We start from the raw sequence: 25297 nt of genomic DNA, 5'->3' as shown, positions 1-25297 counted from the left end.
AAGGTGAGGGAAAAGCAGGTCAAGACAACCGAACAGCATCAGAACACAGATGTTTGTTTTGGCTACATCACCTGTGCCAATTTTTTACATTAACATCAAAATAAGATGATAATTGGCACAGCTGAAATGCAAGCTGAGAAATCCCAGGTTCAGGTGTCGTCTCGGCCACAACCTCATCCACTGGCCTTGGTAAGCCACTGCTTTGGCCCATCACTTTCCTGGGCCATCAGCCACGCTTAGTGAGAGCTGATGTGAGTTGTAATTCAGCAGCATTCAGATAGCAACGCCCCCCCTCCCTGCTTTAAATACCTGAAAAATGCTATTTAAATTGCCAAGTATTAGTATAAAGAAATAGCGTGTTTTAACACTGTCTGTGTCCACAAAGCAAAGTTAATCCCTTTGGCCAAATGATAGTGGCAGAAACTTTTCCAGGGGCAAGATCTATGCCCTTGAATAGTCTTAATTTTTTGAAGAAGAAAAGGAAACACATTGCAAATGCAAAAGAGGGAGAAGGGGGGGGGGAGGAAAAGAGCCGATGATGTGTCACTTTACACACGTGTCAAGAGTAACCAATTTCCTAATAGGGAATAAATTTCCCCCATTTAAATACTGTCAAACAGAACCTCTCCAGCCTAATAGGGTTCGCTTCTGGGGAAAACGCAAAATAAATCGGATTAAATATTTATATTTCATAGTATTAATTAAGAGGCAGGAGGGAGGGAAAGAGTGGGGAGGAAAGCAGTCCATCAAGAGAACCCCAATATGTTCAGCGCGTCCCCAGGAAGCCAGAGAAAAGGAAATTTCACAATCAAGTGTGTAAGTGTTCCAAAAAAGGGTGCTGAATATTTTATGAATATTTGTCATAAGACAGAAATAATAACCACCGTGCAGAGCTATTAGAATTAATATTTATGCTGCCCACCATGAAATATTCATGGGGACAGAGAAACGGGGGGGGGGGGGAGACGGGCGCCCGTTAAGACAAGAAATAATTTACATTGGGTTCGGTTTACCCGCCGGCTTGATGTTTAAAGACGGGTTGACAAGGCTCCGTATGAATCCGTCAGTCACTTCCAGCCAGTGGGTGGGGTGAAGAAGGGAGGGATGGCAGAAGCAAAAGTGGGGAGTGGTGCCAGGGGGAGAAAGGGTCCAGGCTGCTGACAGCTCACAGATTGAGTTTCTGACAGCCCTTTAAAAAAAAAGGAAAAAAAGACCCTAAACGGCCCCCCCTTCTTCCATTGCCGGAGGCGGTCGGTATTTTGCCACACCGTACATCCGGCGCTCTCCCCTTCCATCTGCTGAAATTAACGAATTAATGAGTGCGATCCATTTTACAGTGGGGCCCCAGGAATGTTTACTGGTGATTAAATTATAATGCAGGAGGAGCTGTATAATTCATGAACCAATTAAAGGAAGTGTTAGTTGATTTGATGGGAAGCGCAAATACAAAAAGCATTTAACTAATAGGGAACCGCGGGCCGCCCACCCGCCTCAGCTCTCTCGGATTACGCGGCTAATTGCTCTGCTTTATAGGGCTGTCACAGATAGCCATGCATATTTCATTGTTCTCAAAGACTTCAATTGTTTGCATGCGTGTCTCTACTGTAAGATGCAGAAGCCTGGCCAAATTTCGGTGTAGTTAAGGCACTCCCCCGCTTCAAAGGCCAAAGTGGAGGATGTGGGGGTGAACCAGGTAGAGAGGAGCGGGTGCCCGATGCTTGGGGGGGGGGGGGAGAGAGAAACTTAAGGCCACCGAATTGAATGTCACTCAGCAATTACGTGATTAAAAAGGTGTGGCGTACACACACAGCCATCTTTTCCGTTGTGGCCTTTTCTAGATGCTTGTTTGCAAGGCTCTCTCTCCAAATTTATTACTGTGTTTGCTAAATGCTCCCATTTCCTCCACCCCTTTAAAAAAAAACACAGAGATTGGGTGGTGAGGGGCAGGGGGAAAGGTATGAAAAACTGGGGATTCAAATCACTCCAGGAAGCACAGCCTTCTGTGGCTTACACTGATGGCCACCAACTTAGATGGGTTTGAAAGAGGATTAGCCAAATACATGGAGGAGGAGAGGGCTATCAGGGGCTATTAGTCACAATGACTGTGCTCTGCCACTGCAGCTGGGGGCAGCATTTCTTCTGAATACCTGTTGTTGCAAACAACAGAAGGGGAGACTGTTCTTGTGCTTGAATCCTGCTTGTGGGTTTCCCACAGGTATCTGGTTGGCCACTGTGAGAACAGGATACTGGACTAGATGGTCCACTGGCCTGAACCAGCAGTCTCTTCTTAGGTTCTTTGGGCTCCTGGCCAAAATGACCAGCCAGATTGGGTGGTGAGAACTAGCTGCCCATTGAGGCAGAGGCCTAATGCCCCTCTTGTACAATAATAATTGTACTGGCCTTGAAACCTGGAAAGCGTTGGAAATTAGGTAAATAAATATTAAATAGATTATCCCCTGGCATCTTAGATTGGGAGAAACAATACAATGTGATAATCATTTCATATTTTAAATTAACAGCATTCTTTGGGGGTTTAAGACTGAGACTAGGAAGAGGGTAAGGCTATTGATGGCTGCTGCTCATTCTAACTATACACTGCCTCTGGTCCTGCTTGGCTGCTATGAGAACAGGCTACTGGATTAGGTGGCCTGATCCAGCAGGCCCTTCTTATCTTTTCATGTCTGATGTCTTGGGCCAATGCTTGAGCTAATAGCTCTGCAAAGTGGACATGCAGTGGACTGGCAAAGGAATTGCTATATTGGCTGGTTTAGGAGGCATGTTTCTCACTCGCCCCTCTTTGTACTAACAGGGCACTTGGCAAAACGAGTCTGCCATCTTGGCTCAAGCTGACCAGCCACAGCCCCTAGAAGCTTAAGAGAAAACGGGTTCTTAACGAGAATGAAAAGAATGTCGCTTTTCACACAAAATGTTGTGGTGTGAAAAACAGCCAAGAAGATTTGAGCTGAATGATAAAATGATGAGTGGAATTTTAGTACTGCTCTCCTGAGAGGCAATGACGAGATGCATCAGGAGTTTATGCTCTCGGAAGAAACCTATGCATTTCTTCTATAACTTCTGGATTTTGCTCTCCTCTAATAGAGCTGGCCCCAATGCCTGCTGGTTTGAATTTAAAGCAAAAACTACTTGATATTTCTGTGGGGTAGGAATTTCTCTGGGGGCAGGGGCAATAGGTTGTGCAAAGAGTCCTTCTTTTGATGACACTGGAAAGTACCACCTGACGTGCTATTTAGTGATACTCCAATTTCAGTGAGGGGAGGGAAGGTACAGTTGGAGGGTCTGACTTCCATCTGGGATGCAGACCTAGATGTTTAGTCTCTGCTCCTTGTTCTAGCCTTCTCACTCCTCTAGAAGGTACTGTTAGCATATCCACTGAGCAATCTGGTTTGGTGCTGCTGTTGCTAAATGCCAGATCAATCCATAATAAGACCATGCTCATCCATAACTTGATCATGGATGAACAGGCTGATTTAGTCTGCATGAGTGTGACTTAGATAAGTGAGCTGGGTTGTCTTGCTTTATGCAGCTGTGTCCACCTGGGTACTCAGTACAGCACTAGGCTAGGCTAGAATGGGGGGGGGGACTTGGAGGGAGGTGTGCTATTGTCCATCAAAGCACTACCCCCTTGACCAGAAAGCCTCTTGATCTTGGGACAGGGTTGGAGGATCTGCACTTGGAAGCCAAGCCATAGAGAGAGATTGGGGATGCTGCTGGTTTACTGACCATCCTATTGCCCAGAAGCATCCCTGAGAATCCCTGGCCAAAGTGGCCTCTAGGGTATTGTTGGAGGACCCCAGGATGATGATCCCGGGTGACTTCAATATCCATGTGGAGGCTACCACTGGGTAAGCTCGGGACTTCATGCCCTCCATGACAACCAGGGGTCTCTCTCAAATGGTTCAGCACATCAGGCACAGCACACTCTTGATATAGTCTTTGCCCCTGTACAAAGGGGTATAGGATGTTAGTCAGCCAAAGGCCTGGTTGAAAAGGAATGTTTGCACCTGACACCTAAAGGTATATTATGAAGGCTCTATCTGATTCTCCCTGGGGAGAGCAATCCACAAATGGGAAACTGCTGCAGAAAAGGCCCGTTCTCGTGTTGCCACTCTCTGGATTTCTCTTGGAGGAAGCACACCAAGAAGGGCTTCAGATGATGAACACAGGGCCCAAGTTGGTTCATGTGGGGAGAGGTGGTTCTTGTGGTCCTGAACCATTTAAGGCTTTATAGGTCAAAACCAGCACTTTGAATTGGGGATGGAAACTAATCAACCACTGCAGTCAGACCTATAAGTTACCAGAGCATAGGCAACACTAGTTAGGCTACTCCTGTCCAGATAGGGGGAAGCTGGGCCACCAGATGACATATTGAGGATGCAATGGAGGCAGCAAAGTATGCCTCTTTTACTGCCTTCATTGCCACTAGGTAGGCTCGATGATGAGCCCTCACCAGTGTTCACTTGCATTTGATCAGATCTTTCTTCCATTCGCATTCGAGCCATCTCCCATTTTGTTTCCTCACCCTAAGCTCTGGAGGATACCAGAGAGCTAAGCAGGCTCCACAAGGTGGGAGAGGGAGGTAAGGAGCGATTGTGTCAACAGTCTGATCCATTTGGATGATCCATTCAGATGTTCCAGAGGTCAGCCAGGGCTTTGACAGGAGTGTCAGTCATATCAGCCAGAAAATCTCCCAAAGCGATCTGGAAATCCATTGGATCCATCAGCCTCCAAGGACGGGCCATCCCTTCTGCAGAGAGGGAAAGGTACTGAAAGCCTAAATGTCAACAGGAAGTGATCTGACCATGACAAGCTGAGAAAACAAGGTCCAGAGTGTGGCCTGCCACAGTGTTGGGCCACTGACATGTTGGGATAGTCCCATGCTTATCTTGGCAGCCATGAAGTCCTGAGGCACACTAGAGCCAGTCACCTCAGTATGGATGTTGACAGTCACCCAGAACCAACAGTCTGGGAGGCCTCAACACCACCTCTGAGACCAGCTCTGTCAGCTCAGACAGGGAGACAGCTGAGCAGCAAGGCAGGTGGTAAAGCAGCAGAATCCCTAATCTGTCCATGTTTCCCAATACCAGGAACATACACTCTAGTTCCCTCTAAGTGGACAGAGATCCTGGAAAGAGAGATGGAATCAGCAAGTCCCCTTCCCACCCTTCAAATGTGCTCTGCTGCTGTACTGAGTGCCAGGTGGTGGGCACAGCTGGCTCCACCCTGCTCACCCACCCAGGCCTCAGTGATGCAGAACAGATTGGCCTCCTCATCCACAATCAGATCATAGATGAGGGAGGTCTTACTCCAAGCCCACCTGGCATTCAACAACAGCAGCCACAGAGCCAAGTGCTGCCTGATAAGATAAACCCAATTCCCCAGAATGGAGGAGGGGGTAGAACATGGCAAAGTCACTGGCTGCCTGTGCTGTGTGTCCCTTACCCAGCCTGCTCAAACCCCCGCCCCATATTATACCTCCCCCTACCCTGAACCACAGTGACTGGGACGGAGGAGCTGCTCTCCCCAGCTCCTCTCTTCCCATGCACATCCCACAAAAAATAATAATTTAAAAACATACAAGATAGAAACAGTTAAAAACAATTTAAAACAATTTAGACAACTGGGGCAATAATAACAAAATCGAAACCAGCTAAACAATACCCTAACCCAAATGTCCTGACTGCTGACAATCTTAGTCTCCCTTTGGAACGGTGCAATATAGAACAGCACAATGAAACAGGAGGCTGACATGATCATTCCTGGGCATCTCCCCCCATTCCACATTTGTAAGAAATCAATATTTTAGTGTGACAGAGTCTACACTTTGGAACTCCTGCCTATTATGTCTCTGCTGTACCTTTTTTAGCACCTGCTAAAAACATTTATGTTTAGACAAGTCTACCCAGGTTTGGGTTTTTTTACAATCAAGTGGTATATACATTTCATTAAGTAAAATAAAATACATATCCCTCCCGTCTTCCCTCTTCGTATATCAAATGAACCATCCCATCAGGGTGCAGGATGCAACCTAACATGTGGCATGAATATGTCACTGGACATCAGTTAAAGCTTCCTGCTATCAATTGGATTCGACTTTGTGATGACATAACTGAGAGCATGTGAGAGCCCCTGACAGCGGCAATTTAAACAGCTGCAAGCGTGCGTGCATGTGTGCATTTATCCAAGGAGAGCCAAAAAAAGATATATAACATTGCAAGAGAACAAATAAATAAATAAGACACTGTTCTAGAGAGATTGCACTCTTCGTAAATACTTGAAACTCTCTGCAAATGCTGAAAACCATTCAAGGTCTTCAAAGACCTTTCATATAAAATATCTCCTATTTGCTTGTAATATTTCCATTTCCTTCTGGACTGTGGACATACCAAGCATCTGCAGCATGTGACTTCCTCCAAAGAATCCTTGGATCTGTAGTCTGTTAAGAGTACTGGGAACTGTAGCTCTATGTGTGGGGTAAACTACAGTTCCCAGGATTCCTTGGGAGAAGTAGTGTGCTTTTAAATGTACTTTACATGTATGGCATGTATACAGCTCAAACATTTCTGAATGGCCGTGTTTTCAAATGAGCTCATTCGGCATTCAAATGACAAAACTGGACCAAGTTGTCTCTCTTTGCCCATTGAACAGGGGCATTATCAAGAGACCCTCCAAGAGGTTACTAGAGGTTTATCCCCCCCTTTTGAGATGAATTTTTCATCTTGAAAGGTCAAACTTCCAGCTCCTTTGATTCCAGCTAGCTGCATTTCTCTGCTCTCAGCTTCATGGTTCCCAAGACACAATCAGGATGGGGAGGAAGCAAGGCATTTTGGCGACCAAGTCAGAAAATCCAAATGGCACTTAAATAATTTACAGAATTATCAGGGGGCACCACCAGACGGCTGGAACGAACATCACTGAAATGACCAGGGGCTTCTTTCAAAAGAATTGCAGTGCTCCTGAACAGGTCTCATTCACTTCTGTGGATGTGTGTGTGTGCAGGAGATGGTACCCACTGGGTTTTCCACTGGATGGTATGGAGGGGTGTAAGAAAGCATTGGTTTCTATTCTTCCTTGTATTTGTCACCTGCAGCCCTGTTTCCATTCTAATGCAGAAAGCCACATCAACTGTCTGTCTGCTCTGGTGAGATTACATAATTTATGCAATTAATTGTGTAAACTTCACTGCTATTACTTTATCTCACCCTATTCATTTAAATGCAAAAGAAACACAATGAAAATAGGGTGTGTAATTAACATTGATATCCCACCTTTCCCCCAAGGAACTCAAGGTGGAGTACACAGTTCTTCCCCTCCTTTTTTCCTCAAAACAACCCTGTTGTTAGATTAGCCTAAGAGACTGTAACTGGCCCAAGATCACCTTGTGCACCTTGTGTGTTGAGCTGGGGATTTGAACACTGGTCTCCCAGGTTCTAGCCCAATGCTCTAACCACTGAACCACACTGACTCTCATTGTAGCTAGCAGCCACTGATAGTGAATTTGTCTGATCCCCTTTTGAAGCCGCCTAAATTGGTGGCCATCGACACCTCTTGCAGGTGCAAATTTTGTCATTTAGTTGTGTGAAGAAGTGCTTATGGTGGAAGAGAGAAGGAGAAGCAGAAGGAGAGAGCAAGAGGGGGAGAAAATACTGATTTTCCCACTGGTCCATTAGCCTACTTTACTGTTCTGGTTTGGCAGCATCTGTTCTATTGCATCTCTCTAGCCGCTGTCTCTCACCGGACCCTCCCACACAGTCAACCTCACTGGCTGCTTGCCGAGGATGGACTGTGAGGAGTGTTATTTCCACCCAAACACATCCAATATGTCTCATTTCTGAACTGAAACCTTTTTGTCTTTTCATCACCATCTTTCAGGACGCTCCTCTAGTGCCAAAGGGTTGCACTTCTAGTAACAGTTGCTTGTGTATCATGCAGGATTGGACACTCAGGAGAAAAAGAGGCTCGTCATCCTGGTGCAGACTCTAGTGCAGTACAAGATGTGAAGCTAGGAGGCTTTGATGGAACTTGGGGTTTGCCAACTGTCCTTGGTTTGGGGAAGAAAGCCAGAAAAACTGTCCAAAAAGAAGCTTTTTTGATGCCAGGCACGTGTCTTGCAATCTTTATATGGCTGAGTGAAGACTGAAACCTGTTTGCTGGGTCAGCACTTGGGGGTGGGGCAGATCTCCATCCCAATTTGGGCACGGATCTGGGTCATCATCATCAGCCCCTCATAGGGATAGAAGCCTTAGAATGGGAGTGAGGAACTTCTTTCAGTCCTAGGGCTGCATTCTGTTGTGGGGGACCTTTCGCAGGTTACGTGCCAGTGGTGGGTAAAAGTGAGTAGAGCAATTCATGTGAATTTTACCTTTTTACAGGAAACTACATTCCAAGCATGAAAACATCCAAGCTTCTCCTTCTTCATCTTTCATCCAGGAAAGTGAGAGGTATTGCTCACATGCTGTGTGGCCTGGGGAGAGTTGCAGGGACTCCTAGAGGGCTGTATTTAGTTTCCAGGCCTGAGGTTCCTTACGCCAAGAATATTTCAGCCCCTCTCTACCCCCCACCAAGACTGCATGCTCAGAAGCCTTTAATACAGTGCTGGGGTAGGAATGTCTGAGAATTGCATCAGAAACAGAAATGGGAGTGAAAATTCCTACAATTTGCACATTCATACAAGGTCAGGAACAAAAATCAGGCAAGTGAGTATGAGTGGTATTGGCTATTTGTTTTTAGTCTGCAAATGATAGGTAGACAATCATGCTGCTTACTGTATTGTTTTTGACATTTCCTTTCCATTGAAATACATGGAAGTTCATTATGTAACTCGTTCAAGTTACAACCACAGCGTGTATTGGGGACAAATAACATCAGTTAAAGTGGAGGCTAAAGTGCAGCAGAAAAAAAACAGCACTGGTTGGTGCAAAGTCAAAATAAGATGGTAGATGCTGTCTCCTTACATCGCTATGTACATATGCACGATGGCCAATTCACGCTCTTCATCATTGTACATGGCTAATTACATCTCTAGATAAAAAGGGCCTCAGTGGAGATACACCATACATTTAAAGTACACCCTCTCTACTCAAGAATCCCAGGAAGTGTAGTTTACCTCCCATGGAGCTACAATTCCCAACACTCTTAGCAAACTACAGTTCCCAGAAGTAGGGGGTGCTTTAAGTGTAAAGCGTGTTTGCAGCCTTTATTTTGCAAAACATCATTAACAATGCCTAATTCAAGTCTGGTCAGATTTTAATTTTCATGGGTCATTGAACTGCCCAGATCAAAAATCAAGAGCAAAAGTTATCTGAAGCTAACATCCCTCCATTTTGATAGGTCCAAACACAGGTAGTACAGCGGCATTAGGAAAAAGCTCTGCAACTCATTGCCTTGGTTGTATATATATTAAAAAACAAACAACCTTTTTCTCAATCCTCCTATCACTACAGCAACATATATATAACCCATCAAGATTAGTACCCTGAGACTCCCACTCATCTGATTTCCTCTGATCTGCTTATTACTCAACAACTAAATGTTTCACAAAGCCATTTCCCAGAGAAATATTTATGGCTCCCCAATGTTTATTGAACCCTCCATCATGATCAAGGTTTTATGAGCACTCTGTACACAACTCTGAATTAAAAAACATAATTCTTGCTCCATCAAACCTCAGCTTGATGTGGCATTTCTCTCCCTTTATACGAGTCAGCTTCAGAACCCCTTACAGGAGAATTTGTTCATAGACAAGGAATATTTCTCAGCCAGAGATGGTGGCTGTGAGGCGCTCTGGTTGCATAAACACAATGTGATACAGCGAGAGCCAAGCCTGGAATTGATTTTCTTGGAGGATAAGGTTATTGATGGCTACTGTGCTCTGCCTCCACAGCTGGAGGGAGGAATGCTTCTGAGAACCAGCTACCCAAAACTCCAGGAGGGGAAAAAGCTCTTCTGCTCAGGTGCTGCTTGAGGGTTTCCTACAGGCGTCTGGTTGGACACTGTGAGAATAGGATACTGTTTGACAGTCTGTTGGTCTGATCCAGAAGGGCTCTTCTTATCTTATGATTTTTCTGCTTCTGGTACAGAGGTTAATGCAGCCTTCAGCAACATGGAGCCCTCCGGATGTTTTGGACTAGAACTCTCATCAGCCCCAGCTAAATGGTTGGCTACAGCCCAACTATTATTATTATAGCCTTGTAACTGGAATATAAAAGTTGGGTTCTGGTAGTTGGTCACCCCTCCTCCTCTTTGCTATGTCCTCCAAGGGGCAACACTGAGACTAAGGAGAAGGAGGAAGCTGCTGGGCAGTGCCACCCCCTGGGCTGGTTGTAAGAAGGCAAGCAAGTGGGGTCCAGCAGACTGAGGTTAGTGGGGCAGTGCCCCCCCCCCCCCGCACTCCAGTGTGCAAGCCTCCACTGCTGGAGTTGGACTGCAAAATAATATTGGTGGTGGTGTGTGTGTACTGTAGTGTGTGTGTATCTTCCTATATACATAAAAGTGTAAGGCTGTTGTCATTATGTGGTTTGCATAGCCATGAACAATAGGCAGGCAGGTGAGGAAACAGCATAGGTGGCAGGCGGTCCAAGCAAGCTGTTTAACCAAAGAACGAAGAAGATTCAGAGAGAGGCTTGGCAAACCCCTCTTTTAACTGTCCCCCCATTAAACTTTCTGAAGTGCCTCCCCCACCTTTTGAAAGGGGTTGGGACAAATTGTGAGGGAGTAGGGGAAGTGTAAAGGGAGGGGGTTGGTAAGGTGTAAAGGGAGGAGGGGTTGGGAAGGGGTGGAGGAAGGGAGTGGAAAAAAGCTCGGAAGGTAAGTGGGGATGGAAGTGGAGTGAACAGAGGTGGCAGCCCCATGGGCAGGGGAGAGAAGTGGGGGAGAGGGAGAGAACGTGTGGGTAAAACATTGCTCTTTCCTGGCTCATTCTTAGGGATTTCAGAGATCCCTGTATCCAAGTCCTATTGCTCTTGCAACATCTGTGATGACTATATTGCTTGTGGCACAGTGTCTCGCTCTCCTCCCTCCCCCCCTCTATCTGACCCCCACTATAGATCTCAACGGTTGTTTTACCTTGTCAATGTTTTGTCTATATTTGCTTTAACCCAGATGCCCCCGCTTTGCTGGCAGCTGTGGGACTTGGTCCCCTCTCTCCTATCAACAATAATTAGGCCTTGTAAGACTAATGGAAGAAATCGTGTCTAATTACCTTGCTGAAGACCCAATTATACTATTAACATTCACAGGCTAGAAGCTAATGATGAGGAGAGCCTTTCATTTGCATAGCATTAAGTTAATTGAGCTGGAAGCTATAGGGCAAAGAGTAGTGGGGGGGCAGGGAGTGATGCTGGCAAGGTAGAATTACAGAATGGATAAGGATGTCCAGACCGGGACAATTAATCTGACAGTTTTATTAATTAACGGCTATCTGACTACCTAGAAGGAATAGCATTTGGCAGCCTTTGTGTGTGTGGGCGGGGGGGACAGCTCACCTCCTTCTTCCTACCCAATGTTAAGAGCCTGCCCTACTGCTGATTATGTATTATGGTGCAATTTGTGGATAGTAACAGCGCTGTCTCTTTGAAAAAGGCTAGTCTGCAAACTTTGAAGCATACAGGGAACAGCCATGGAGGCAGAAGCTCCCAGGTTCACTCCTCAGCATCTCCTATTCAGAATCATGAGAACTGAAGTCTTATTTTATTTTCAGATTAAAGATTAAAGACTCAAAGATATAGCACATGTTCTGAATGCAGAAGGTCTCAGCTTCAATCCCCAACTGACCTGCTGTCGGCAAGTGTATTGAGTTTGACAGCTCAAGGGCCTAACTCTGCATAAGACAGCTTCCTATGTTCCTAATTTTACAACACTTGCATACAGCCAGAGAAAGGATTCCGAGTTCACAACTCGAGTAGCTGCCTTATCCAGGCAAAGTCCCATCTGTTCTAAAAGAACTTCCCCGAGTTAAGGTTCCCACTTAGCCAACAGAATCTGCCTTTCTGCTTTTATTCCCAAAGTTCCTGGGAGCTAGCCAGGTTCAAAGGTAATTTACATTTTTGAGGTAGCTGCTTTAAAAGTTAATTGCCCCACAGCTTTCAAAAGGCAGATAGCAAACCTAGTAACAGACTTCCTTAAACTAAGTTTTAACCCTTCAAGAAGCAAGAACGACCTTTCCACATTTACTCAGAATAATAATATTCATCAGTTCCCCTCCCCGCCCTCCAGCACAAGCACAAACAGTGGAAATAAATAGTCAAATGTCAACAGCTTAGAAATAACAGGACAGCTTCATTTCCCTCTCATATATTTCTTTTTCCTCTCTCATTTACAATGTGCCTCTGTCCTACAACGTGCGAAAAAGACCCTGACCTTCCCAGTCTGAATCTTAAACCCCCAAAGGATGCTGTTAATTTAAAATATGAAATTATTATCACATTATATTGTTTCTCTCAATCTAAGGTGCCATGGAATAATATATTTAATATTTCTTTACCCAATTTCCAACGCTTTCCAGGTTTCAATTTCCACATCCTGCAAGGCCGGTACAAGTGTTGTACAAGTGGGGCATTAGGCCTCTGCCTTAATAATAATAATAATAATAATAATAATAATAATAATAATTTATTATTTATACCCCGCCCATCTGGCTGGGCCTCCCCAGCCACTCTGGGCGGCTTCCATAAAAACCAAAATACAGTAAATATCACACGTTAAAAACTTCCCTGAACAGGGCTGCCTTAAGATGTCTTCTGAATCTAAGAAAGATGTAAGATTAGCAATAGAATGGCTCCAACAAATTAGTTACAAGGAATACAAATCTAATTGTAATTGAAAGAAAAGACAAATTTTGGATAAATTGTTATAACTAAGTCTCCAAAAGAGTGATTTAAATTCTAAAATCTGAGATTTAAATATTGGAAAAATTTATTATATGAATTGAAACAAGTTAATAATTTGCTAGTAAAATTTATGAATTTAGGATGCAGGAACAAGAGATGTGAGGAAGTCCAAAGATGAGAATGAAATGTGGATATTGGAAAATACTATGTTATTATGTATGTTTTTTATTGTGTAAACAAAAACTTAATAAATATTATTATTTAAAAAAAAGATGTCTTCTGAATGTCAGGTAGTTGTTTATCGCTTTGACATCTGCTGGAAGGGCGTTCCACAGGGTGGGTGCCACTACTGAGAAGACCCTCTGCCTGGTTCCCTGTAGCTTTGCTTCTCGCAATGAGGGAACCGCCAGAAGGCCCTCGGCGCTGGCCCTCACCACCCAATCTGGCTGATCATTTTGGCTGGCAGCCCAGAGGACATAAGAAGAGACTGCTAGATCAGGTCATTGGTCCTTCTAGTTTAGCATCCTGTTCTCACAGCAGCCAATCAGATGCCTGTGGGAAACCCACAAGCAGGATTGGAGCACAAGAGCACTCCCCTCCTGTGGATTCCAACAACAGATACTCAGAAGCAATGCTGCCTCAAACTGCAGCAGCAGAGCAGAGCCATCATGGCTAATAGCCCTTGATAGCCCTCCTCTCCTCCTCCTCTTCCTCCTCCATGCACTTGTCTAATCCTATTTTAAAGCAATCTAGGTTGTTGGCCATCACTGCCTCCTGCAGGAGGGAGTTCCACAGTTTGCACTGCATGAATAAGTCCCTCCTTTTTTCTGCCCTGAACATTCAACTTCCCTGGATATCCAGAAGTTCTAGTGTTACAAGGGAAAGAAAAACTGTTATCCACCTACTTTCTCCAGGCCATGCTGGTTATAAAATTCTATTGTGTCACTTCTTACGTTTTATCTAAACTAAAAACTCCTAAACACTGCAACTTTCACAGGGGGTCACTTGATCCTCTCGATCATTTTCGTTGTCCTTTTCTGAACCGCAATATTGGATAATGCTCTGACCTTCAGAAGCAGCTTTCTTGGGGCTGAAGGGGCTGTAATGGGAAGCCCCCCTGCCCCCCCCATAAACACTCAGTGCCTGTCCAGAAGGAACACTACAAATAGTCCTTTGGATCTTAGCCTTTCACATTATTGCTAAAGATGAAAACAGAGTTGTAAATTGCAAGGCAACCACGGGGTCCACGTCCCAGTCACTGAATTGTCCTCGGTTTGCTTGATGATTACTGTAGCAGTGGCAGCAGGAACACCTGTTGGAGCAAGGAGAGGACTCTTCTACCTCCTGCCAGAACCTCCCTATGCTGCTACTGACTTGGTGGGCAGAAAACATCAGCTCTCAGGCATGATGAGCAAAAAGATCCCACAACTGAGAATAATCCTGGCAGCCAGTTTTGGAGAGTGTTTAGTCCCCCACTGTCACTCCAGCAAGACCAGCAGAAGATCTGGGGAGATGATTTGATCCACTGTGCCCTCCCGCCCCCAGGAAAACCACCATTTCCCCTGAGAGTTTGAAAAACTGGGCATCTTTTGACTTCTGGGGAGAAGGAATGGCAGATGACTGTCTCTCTGCTAGCTCTCTGCCGACAGAAGATAATTATGTGGTGGTTGATGACAGTCAGACAGATGGTCTGACTATTATAAACCACTCTAGAGATAAGAGTGATCCAGGTAGATAGAACCTCAAATGCTTTGATCAAGGTCATTTTTTGGAGTCTGCACCTGGGAGCTTGGAAGGGGGCTAGAACGAGCTGGCAAGCTGAGGAGTCGACACCATGCCCAAATACCACGTAACAACCCTTTGTGGGTATGAAGACCCACATCCTCTCTTTCTTAAATAAAAGAAAAACTGTAAAGTGGAGAGATTTCTTTGATACTGGTGAAAAATTACAATCAGGAAACATTTCTTCTTGTTTCGTTTCTTTCTTTTTCAGTAGTAGACAAGAGAGGGAGCCCTTTCTGTGGCTATTCTCATATTGTGGGATTCTCTCCGAAAAGAGGTCAGTCAGACTGGCTGCCTCTTTGCTTTCCTTCTGCTGGCAGGCAAAGACCTACCTGTTGAGACCAGCCTTTGGAAACTAAGGTGCAGGTGATGCTGATCACTGGATTTGAATGGCTGGCTCTAAATGTATTCACATGTATTTTAACTATTGTTATTAACTACGGTAGTTTCTTTTTATTACTTTGTATTTTATAAGGTTGTTTTTTAAATATTGGATGCAGCCTTGAATCCCATCTGGAGAGAAAGGCAGGATAATAAATAATAATAATAATAATAATAATAATAATAATAATAATAATGGAAGATTATGGAATGCCTTCCCTAATAAGGTGTGCATGTGTCCATTATTAGTAACTTTTCAGGAAGAATGTGAAAACATTCCCATTTAGCTAGGGATTGAGTGGCTGAAGAATATTGGTCCTGGAAACCATGAGGTCATAGGATGGAAGAATGTTTTTAACTGAAATTGCTTTTACAATGTTTTTTTAAAAAAACTCTAACTGCTTTTAGATGCATTTGACTGCAACTGTTTTGAGAATGTTTAAATATGTTTTATAATTTATTTCATTTTCATCTTTAAAAATTGTATCTCTATTAACTGCCCTACAATCCTTGAGGAGGAAGGTCAGGTTACAAACTCAGTAAATTATAAAATTAATGATTTCTCATCTTCTTTTCTTCATTGATCTTTGTGTGGTGCCATTTTGCAAAGCAAGCGTACAGCATGGGATAAGAGCCCAGTGTTTTAAATTTATTCAAGTGTTGATTAATCCAGCCATCAAAAATAATATCTCTCTCTCTCTCTCTTTCTCTTTCACATACACACGAGCACTTTTGACTCTGGACTCCAAAAACTTCCCTCATTAACTTGTTGGGATCTTAATTAAGTCACGTACCTTCATCTCTCCACTTTTTTTTTTATTATTTCGATTGGCCACGGAAAGCAGCAGGTAAATGTTAAGAGGAGGAAAGAACAGAAGATTTGAAGTTAGGTGATCTTTAACCAAAATCTTTCTTCCAACTGAAACGGGAGCCTCCGCAGAATACATATTCAGCTATAAGTATTCCTGCCCACGTCTGGCAAACTCACGGATAATGGCACCATGTGAAGGTCACCGGGGTTCTATTAGCTCAATTAATAGAGGAGTAAGATAGGGCTAATACCTAGCTCTTCAAACGGCTAAAGAATAGAGCTGGTAGTAATAGAGTTATTAACCTCTCTCAGCCATTGAATTTTGCTGCTGGTTCAAACTCCATCTCCTAGTTCAGGCCTCCATTAATAGGCTGTTTATTATCCCTAATCCAACCTGAAAATCAGATGCTGGAAGATGAAGGCCTAAATAATGACCAAAAGAAAAATGCAGGGAGAATCATCCAAATTCCCACTCTTCCCTCACCACTTAAAATTTGTTCTTAAAATTTAAAACACTCATCCTATATCTGGTTTTGGGAAAGTGGAACACATTACCAACAAAGCAGAAATGCTGGGGGTTAGGGGAGTGATCCAATTAGAGAGACCCACCAGAGCCTTTTAACATTGCCTCAATCTGTGAAATATTAAGAGAGAAGTATAGACAAATTACATTTTATTGGAATTGGGCCTGGAGCCTTTTGCCAGACCATTCGGGCACTTGCTGAGTGCCCCCAAGAGCTTGGAAGGGTCCCTCACTGGCTGCACTGCCATTCTCCACTGGCCCCTCTGATGCTTTTTATTGGCAGTGCTGCTTTTCTATATGAGCCAAGCTTATCTCCTATCCGAGCATAGGTGCCATCGGCCCCCTCAATATTTGTAGCAGGGGACGAAGCCCCCTCAATGTTGAGGGGATGGACGAGGCCTCCTTCCAACGATGTGCGCCTCATCCTGACAATGCGTGTGCCACGTGGCATGCCCTGTCGCCATCACCCCCTACCTACGAATGTGGCTCAGACTGCCTCAAACTGATGCCACCACCTCCCACCCAGCCACCCACCCAGCACCTTCCCTCTCCTGGCTCTCTGCCACCATCACAGCAACTAGACCAAGGTCTCCACTGCCACTTCAAAGTGTCCACTGAAGCCAGCTCCAGCTGCAGACATACTTCCAAAAACCAGGTCACACTTCCAAAAGTAAGTCTGCAGCTGCACACATTACCTGGCCAGAGTACTGAACTTTGGAAATTTTGAGAAGTGCAGTTCCTGAAGGATAGCTCTGTATCGGTTCAAGTTTCATTTTGGGAAGTGAGAATTTGGTAAGACCGCCTTTAAATGCAAACTGAATCATATTCGTCCTCCAATCCCATTCAGTGGAATAGTACTTCCTTATAGGGATGCTCTGTTTTGTTATTATGCTTGATAGACTGATCCTCTAGGTGTCTATATAATTGTTGTTATAAGCCCTTGGGGCAGGTGGCGATCACCAGGTATTGCAGTGAATTCCATAATTTAAAAATTACATTGCTATGTGAAGAAGTACTTCCTCTGATTGTCTGTCAGTACAGCCAACTCCTGTTTTGTGCATGTTCAAAAACGGGTGACAACATATGCGCGAGTGTTTTCGGACCAGAAGGAGGATGTGACAGGGGCATAACAGGGCATAACGGGGGCAAGGGAGGGCTTATGCATGCTCGAGGTGCACAATGACCTGGAATGTAACCCCCGTGCAAAATGTGGGTTGCCTGCATGTCCTTTGTGAGCCTGCTGCTGTTCATCTTGCTTTGGGGGCCTACGCTGATTTAAACAAAATTTAATACCTTCTCTGTTGGCAGTGTGAAATACATTATTTCCTTCTTTGCTTTAAGGGCAGATCTCTGGGTGCTGTTCCTGAGGTTGCAAGAGATCTCTCTTTTTTATTATTACATATTAAGGAACTTTATAGTCCAATTTGCTCCTTGTAGTTTGGGGGGTGGGGGTGTTCCTCCCCACCCTCTCAAATAACTTGATTTTTCATTCTTCCCTGCCATCAATTACTGAGTTTCTTTCCTCTACTCTTCCATAAGACGGGAGAGCCAAGAGACTGATACTGCTCAAAGGTATATAATTCAGTATTATTTGCACCAGGTTTATGAGATGGAAGTCAGATAAAACATCGTAGTTGAACACTAAACCATTTATTACTTCTAAGAAACAGACTCACAAGTTTATGTCCCGACAATAATTCTGCCTTTTGATCAACCAGAGAGGTCTACTCGGAGTTCCCAGCACAGAGTAACGGACCTTTCCGCCAATAACTTTGTTTACTGATGTGACGGGGTTTTAATAATAAAACTTGATATATATGTAAATTTATTTTAATCTAATTTCATCAACCTGAGCCCACCTAAAAATGAGGAGGCAGAAGGGGAGATGCAATTGGTTCAGGCTGTGATTTATACCTTTCCACTTCCATTCCCAGATTGATTTCCAAGCACTAATTCTATCTGGGTTTCCCGCAGCCCCTCCCCCGCTGAAATCACACTCCATTGCAGACAGTGTGTTTTATAACCTGTGCCAGAAGCAACTGATTTACAGCCCAGCTTCCACCAGGCCGCTAGCTGTGCTTCCACCGATTGTTTCTCTCTCACCCAGTGCTTGTCAAGAGCTTTGCGTGTGTATGTGGAAGGCATCAGTCTCAGAATCAAATCAGTTTCTCCGGCCCCTAATAAAACACATACACCCCTCCCGTCGTACTCAGTTAGGAATTTCCACACTCATGCAGGAGTGCAGTGGCAAATTCAGAAGTGCAGGGACCTTTTGTGGGAGTCATAGCCACACCCCTTTCTAAGATTACACAACCTTCTGAGATGATGCAATAATCTTATAACTGCACAACAATAATTGCAGATGCATTGCAACAACAAATGTAGGTTTCCATGTGCTGCTTTTCAGCCAGATCTGCTATTTTTTGCAAACGTACATAGCCAAATGATTTGGTGTGCTCAGCTTATTTTCTTCCAGTGTAGCTTAAGATCTGTTTCCCTTGAAGTTCTAGTCTATGTAAAAGAACTTGCACTCCATTCTCTGGAAACTTAAGCCCTTTGTATTTTCAGTACTCTTAAATGCTTAGTTTTGGAGCTTACAGTGGTTAATGGAGCGGCTCTAGGATGCTAGAGGCAGGGATCATGCTCTGGAAATAGTAACAGGCCTTTGAAATCCCTGCCCCCACTGACCCCACAGCATTACACCACTGCATTCACATCAATAATCCCTACCTGTGGCAAAAGGTGCCCCCTACAACTAGAGGCACATCCAGACTGCTGTAATTTAAGGGTCTAGATGTCCCATTTCTGCACATGCAAGGCTTATTCTCCTGAGGCTTCACAGGTCTATACATGAATGACAGCTTGGAGAATGGCCTGGGTGCCTTTTTCAGTCTACATTCCTTCATGGGCAAGCACCCAGGGGCCACATGCCAGTGGTTGGCGGGGCCACAGGTGAAAGCAGGCAGATCAACAGTTGCCGCTCATACATCCTGTACCATGGTTGACATTCCAGCCAATCAGAATGCAGAGGTTTCCACCCCACCAGCACCACCCCACATCTCCATTCCCCACACAGGTAAGCGAGAGCCATGGTCACAGTTCAGAGACAGAGCAATGCTGGGGAGGAGCGTGGCCTGTGCAGGCCATGGCTTATGGAGGGTTGTCATGGGCAGGGAAGAAGTGTGGGGATAACAGAGGGTATTCACATAGAGATTTGGGGGCAGGGCAAGAAGTAGTGATGGTCAACAACCTAGGTGCATTTAGAAGAGGATTGGACCATGGAGGAGACGGCTAATGATGGCTACGCTCTGCCTCCACTGTCAGAGGCATTATGTCTCTGAATACCAGCTGCTGGAAACCACAGGACAGGTTGCATGTGTGCTCAGGTCCTGCTTACAGGTTCCCTACAGGCATCTGGTTGGCCGCTGTAAGAAACAGGATGGTGGACTAGATGGGTCACTGGCCTGAACCAGCAGACTCTTCTTATGTTGTTATGGGAGCACAAATACCCACCACTGCCTCAGGGCAGGCTGTGAAGGAAAGATCACTGCTCTGCCTCTGAGTTACTCACACACAGAAGGTCCCTGAAGAAAAGTTTCTTTGTTACCTGTTTGGATTAATATTTGCACGCTGCATCAGCTTTGCCTGGTCCTCATCCCGAGGGAATCCATGGAGCACCCAGCCTCGGATGTGGCAGTCCAGCCTGTTCAAACGCTCTGACAGCATCTTTACAACAATGTTGTCTGCAACTGGATGGAAAGATTTGGGGAGAACATGCTGGAAATTGACATCATGGAAATGAAAGCACAGGAGAGTTAATTAAGGGTCCTAGCTAAGCACCTTATGTTGATAAAAGAGAAGGTGAATTAGGTGGGATCCTTTCCCGGACCAATGAAAGCAAAGAAAAGACCAATGTTCTAACTAAAGCCCTTGCTTTGGAGTTACTAGAATTTGCTTGAGCCTTACCTGGCTAGATATCAGAGGAAGTAATGAATTTATACACAAGCTAAGTGAGCTACAGTTTAGGGGCTTGAATTGTGAGAAGCCTATAAACACACATAAATGGCTAAATATCAAGTTTTATATACAGTGGTACCTCGGGTTAGGGGACGCGGGTGGCGCTGTGGGTAAAACCTCAGCGCCTAGGACTTGCCGATCGCATGGTCGGCGGTTTGAATCCCCGCGGCGGAGTGCGCTCCCGTCGTTCAGTCCCAGCGCCTGCCAACCTAGCAGTTTGAAAGCACCCCCGGGTGCAAGTAGATAAATAGGGACCGCTTAGCAGCGGGAAGGTAAACGGCGTTCCGTGTGCTGCGCTGGCTCACCAGATGCAGCTTGTCACGCTGGCCACGTGACCCGGAAGTGTCTGCGGACAGCGCTGACTCCCGGCCAATATAGTGAGATGAGCGCACAACCCTAGAGTCTGTCAAGACTGGCCCGTACGGGCAGGGGTACCTTTACCTTACCTTTACCTCAGGTTAAGTACTTAATTCGTTCCGGACGTCCAGACTTAAGCTGAAACTGTTCTTAACCTGAAGACCACTTTAGCTAATGGGGCCTCCTGCTGCTGCCGCACTGCTGCCACACGATTTCTATTCTCATCCTGAAGCAAAGTTCTTAACCTGAAGCACTATTTCTGGGTTAGCGGAGTCTGTAACCTGAAGCGTATGTAACCTGAAGCGTATGTAACCCAAGGTACCACTGTAGCTGGTTAAAAAATAAAGGAAATGGGAAAACAGACCCTAAAGCAGTCATTAGTGTTCTTATATTACAAAAATATTCTTAGTGGTTATATTCTTGTCATACTGTGTTTATAAACCTGTGCAGAAATACCTGTACCAAATTTTCATCAGGCCAGGTGTCCATAATGTGTCAAACCACACTAGTGCCAGGTGAGGGCTGGGTCAGTCCTCAACACATCTTAATCTGTCCCTGATCAGAGCCTAGAAATAGCTTGCTATTTTGGAATCATCATCATCATCATCAGTGGAGCAAACTGCCAGGCTAGCATTTATTTTTTATCCCCACACTGTACAAGGGGACAAGGAACTGAACCCAGAAGACTAGGCTTGTGTTGGTGACTGGAATAAGATCTGAACCCAGGACTTCCTGGGGTGAGAGTCAAACCCGGGGGGGGGGGGACTCACACTCTTGGACACAATGCTTCACCAGCACTCAGGATCATGTGATAAGATATCAGGTGACTAGATGCTTTTTAGTGATAGTCTCCTTACTTGTGGAAACAAGGTCTCCTTTTAGCATTAAGGTCCTGCTTGAAGGCTTCCCATCAGTCAATAGAATTCATTTTATGTTAGTTTCACTAATATACATATTTGTTCATGCACACATTACCCAAATATATTCATTTTTGTGCACATTACTTGGTTAGAGAATTGTAAAAATTCAGAGAAGTGTATGTTTTGAAGAACAGTCGTGTTTTGGAAAGTGCAGATTCATAGGTGCAACTTTAAATGTGAACCAAATCAAATTTCTTCTTCCCACCCACTCTCCCCCTTGCCCTGCCGTCCACAAAATAAATAAATACTAGCCTACCTTAAAAGGCTGTTTTAAGGGTTGCTAAAGAAATGAGATAGTACCCCAAATAAAACAGAAACATAAAAACCTTAGAATCCACTTTCAGAGGGGAACAAATCTTTTGAGAATTTGGAGAACTGCACTACTTAGAACAGCTGCATTAAAGAAAACATCTTAGCAGGTTTTCAAAAGGCCAGGATGAAGAAGAGATGAAATCTACATCACTTCTATTTCCCTGTGATTAAAACAAATGAGGAGGCAGTAATGTATGGTAGATCTTCTCACATGGGGCTTCCTTGAGGTTGTCGGGAAAATTGGCTAGTCTCTGTAATTGCCATTAGGGTAAGACTAAAAAGCTAGCCCTAGATCTCTCAGCCTCAAGTGTACCACTAGCTAGCAAAGTTGAGTTCACAATCCTTCTGATGAAGTCATCAATCCGCTTTAAGGGGATTATGATGCATGAGAATTTCAAACCATCAGTTCTCTTTCATCCTAAATGTGTGCGAGTCTTCAGCCTCTGTCTTGGAGCTAGAGGGGGTTGTGTGTGTAAGGGAATCTCTACAGACAGAGGTTTTTGGTCTTTGGAGTAGTCCAAAGGTAGATTTCTAGTGGAAAGGGCCCAATGGCTGGCAATGTTTGTTTAAAAAAATAAAAAGAAAGTATTCATCAGGGGTGATCTTAAAGGAGTGTGTGCACAGGATATGAGCCAAACTGAAGAATAGGATCCTGGCTTGTGGTAATCCCCAAGATGCTTGATTCTTACCATGCACAGAGGCTCACTTGTGGTGAAAGCAAGCCAATTGGGATTGGCTGCAGCTCCCAGGGAGCATGAAGCCAGCACCTGTAGTGCAGCCAATCCCAGCAGGCTTGCTCTCCCCACCAATCAGCTGATTAGCAGTGACTGTAAACCTTCCGACTAGATGCCATGTCTCCACCTGCCCCTCACCTGATGCCACATATGATGTCACGTGTGGGGCAGGTGGGCATGGGTTTTGGAAAAATGGCCTCAGCCAAACTGGGACCTCTGCAAGTCCTAATGAGGCCTGCAGTCTGGAGATTCCCCACCCCTGGGTTATTGGACTAGGACCCAGAAGACCAGGGTTCAAATTCCTCACTCAGCCATGAAGTCACTTCCTCTAACCTACCCAACAGGGTTGTTGTGCGGATAAAATAGGGAGGGAGTAGAAGCATGTATGCAATACCTTGAGCTCCTTGAAGGAAAGGTGGAATATAACTAAATGTAGTAACAACAATAATTTCTGAAGGATGCCACTTAAGCTCTTGCCAAATTCTCTTTACTCTATAAGCCAGCTTCCTCGATCTATTATTCTATATGCTCCTTCTATTAATCAATCAATCAATCAATCAATCAATTCCTTTCTCTTTTTCTTCCTCAAACAGAGCACCAAGTGGCTAATAATAAGGATGAAATAGGACGCTAAAAAAGAAAGTTAAAACAGAACCCGCTGTAAAGAAGAAGCAGCATAAAATACTCAGATAAACAAATAGGGCTACCTGCCAAATTGCGAATGCCCAGCAGAAATGGGAGGGACCTCAGCTGTGTGACCTGAACAAATATAAAGTGGCAACAAAATTGGCCAGAAAAAACCAACCTCCCAGAGCAGCTTGTGTTGTCCTGGTGCCCTCTAGATGTTCAAGACTATGTAAGATCAGAAAGAAGAGCCTGGCTGCTGGATCAGGTCCCACAGGACCACATAGTCCAGCATTCATTTCTCACAGTGGCCAAGCAGGTGCCCATTATGGGAAGTCGAAAGGCAGAACCTGAGCACAACAGTGCTCTCCCTGCTTGGGATTGCCAGCATCTGGCATTGAGAGGCATACTGCCTCCAGCAATTGAGGGAGAACATACTAGTCATTGTAGCCAGTACCCACTGGTAGCTTAATCTTCCATATCTGGGTAAGGTAATTGAGAGAGCGGTTGCTGAACAGCTTGGTGGGTTCCTGGAGGAAACATCGGCATTAGATCCATTTCAGTCCGGTTTCCGTCCTGGTTTTGGGACGGAGACGGCTCTGGTTGCCCTAACAGATGATCTCCGTAGACAACTGGATCGAAGCGGGTCAGGACTGCTGATCCTTTTAGATTTGTCAGCAGCCTTTGACATTGTCGATCATGATCTTCTGGACCACCGCCTCGCAGACGTGGGGATACAGGGCACAGCCCGTAACTGGTTGTGCTCTTTTATCTCTGGTCGGGGACAGAGGGTGGCACTAGGGAGGGAAATGTCATCGCGCCACTCCTTGGTGTGTGGAGTGCCGCAGGGCGCAATTCTCTCCCCAATGCTTTTTAACATCTTTATGCGCCCCCTTGCCCAGATTATCCGGAGCTTTGGGCTGGGCTGTCACCAATATGCTGATGACACTCAGCTCTATCTGCTGATGGATGGCCACACTGACTCAGCCCCGAACACACTGACCAGATGCTTGGAAGCTGTGGCTGGATGGTTTCGTGGGAGCCGATTGAAACTAAATCCTTCGAAGACAGAGGTCCTATGGCTAGGTCGGGATGGCATGGGGATGAGGGACCAACTCCCTTCTCTTGCGGGGGCCCAATTAGTGCCATTGCCTTCCGTTAAGAGTTTGGGTGTAATCCTTGACGCCTCCCTTTCCATGGAGGCGCAAGTTACAGCAACAGCCAAGGCGACATTTTTCCACCTTCGCCGCATCAAGCAGTTCGTCCCTTACCTTTCCCGCCCCGACCTGGCCACAGTGATCCATGCGACGGTCATCTCCAGGCTTGACTACTGTAATTCGCTCTTCAGCTGCCCTTGAAGCTGTCCCAGAAACTCCAGCGGGTACAGAATGCTGCAGCGAGGCTCCTCACGGGGTCTCTGCCATGGGAGCATATTCACCCAGTGCTTTTCAAGCTGCACTGGCTCCCGGTGGAGTACAGGGTCAGATTTAAGGTACTGATTTTGACCTTTAAAGCCCTTCACGGCCTAGGACCCTCGTACCTACGGGACCGCCTCTCCTGGTATGCCCCACGGAGAGCCTCAAGGTCCATAAATAACAACATCCTAGTGGTCCCAGGCCCTAAGGAAGTTAGATTGGCTTCAACCAGAGCCAGGGCCTTTTCAACTCTGGCTCCGGCCTGGTGGAACGCTCTGCCTCATGAGACCAGGGCCCTGCAGGATCTGATTTCTTTCCGCAGGGCCTGTAAGACAGAGTTGTTCCGCCTGGCCTTTGGCTTGGAGCCAATTTGATTCCCTCCCTCTCTTTTTTCCCCCTTTCTTTTCCTTCTCCTCCTGCGATGAGGCTACATTTTAATATTTTAATGTTCCATTATTTTAATGTTGTATTTTATTTTTGTTTTTAAGTTGTAATCATTCATCTTGTTTTTATTATTGCTTGTAAGCCGCTCTGAGCCCGGCCTTGGCTGGGGAGGGCGGGGTATAAAAAAAAATT

The 25297-nt window shown here is 45.2% G+C and overlaps 1 protein-coding gene across 4 annotated transcripts in view; it reads right to left on the bottom strand.

The window, feature by feature from the left end:
* The window catches only part of AK8 (adenylate kinase 8), a 99291-nt gene that overhangs the window by 9562 nt on the left and 64432 nt on the right, over positions 1-25297 (bottom strand). For all 4 annotated transcript variants that reach the window (XM_083721411.1, XM_083721413.1, XM_083721412.1 and 1 more), the window contains one exon: positions 19950-20091. In XM_083721411.1, coding sequence (XP_083577537.1) covers positions 19950-20091 — 142 coding nt within the window. The remainder of the gene's footprint in view (positions 1-19949; positions 20092-25297) is intronic.

Source organism: Podarcis gaigeae (assembly GCF_964106915.1).
Source record: "Podarcis gaigeae genome assembly, chromosome: Z".
In the NCBI taxonomy this organism is placed as follows: Eukaryota; Metazoa; Chordata; class Lepidosauria; order Squamata; family Lacertidae; genus Podarcis; species Podarcis gaigeae.
The sequence above is the reverse complement of the archived record's forward strand: the minus strand, read 5'-3'. Positions and strand labels throughout refer to the sequence as shown.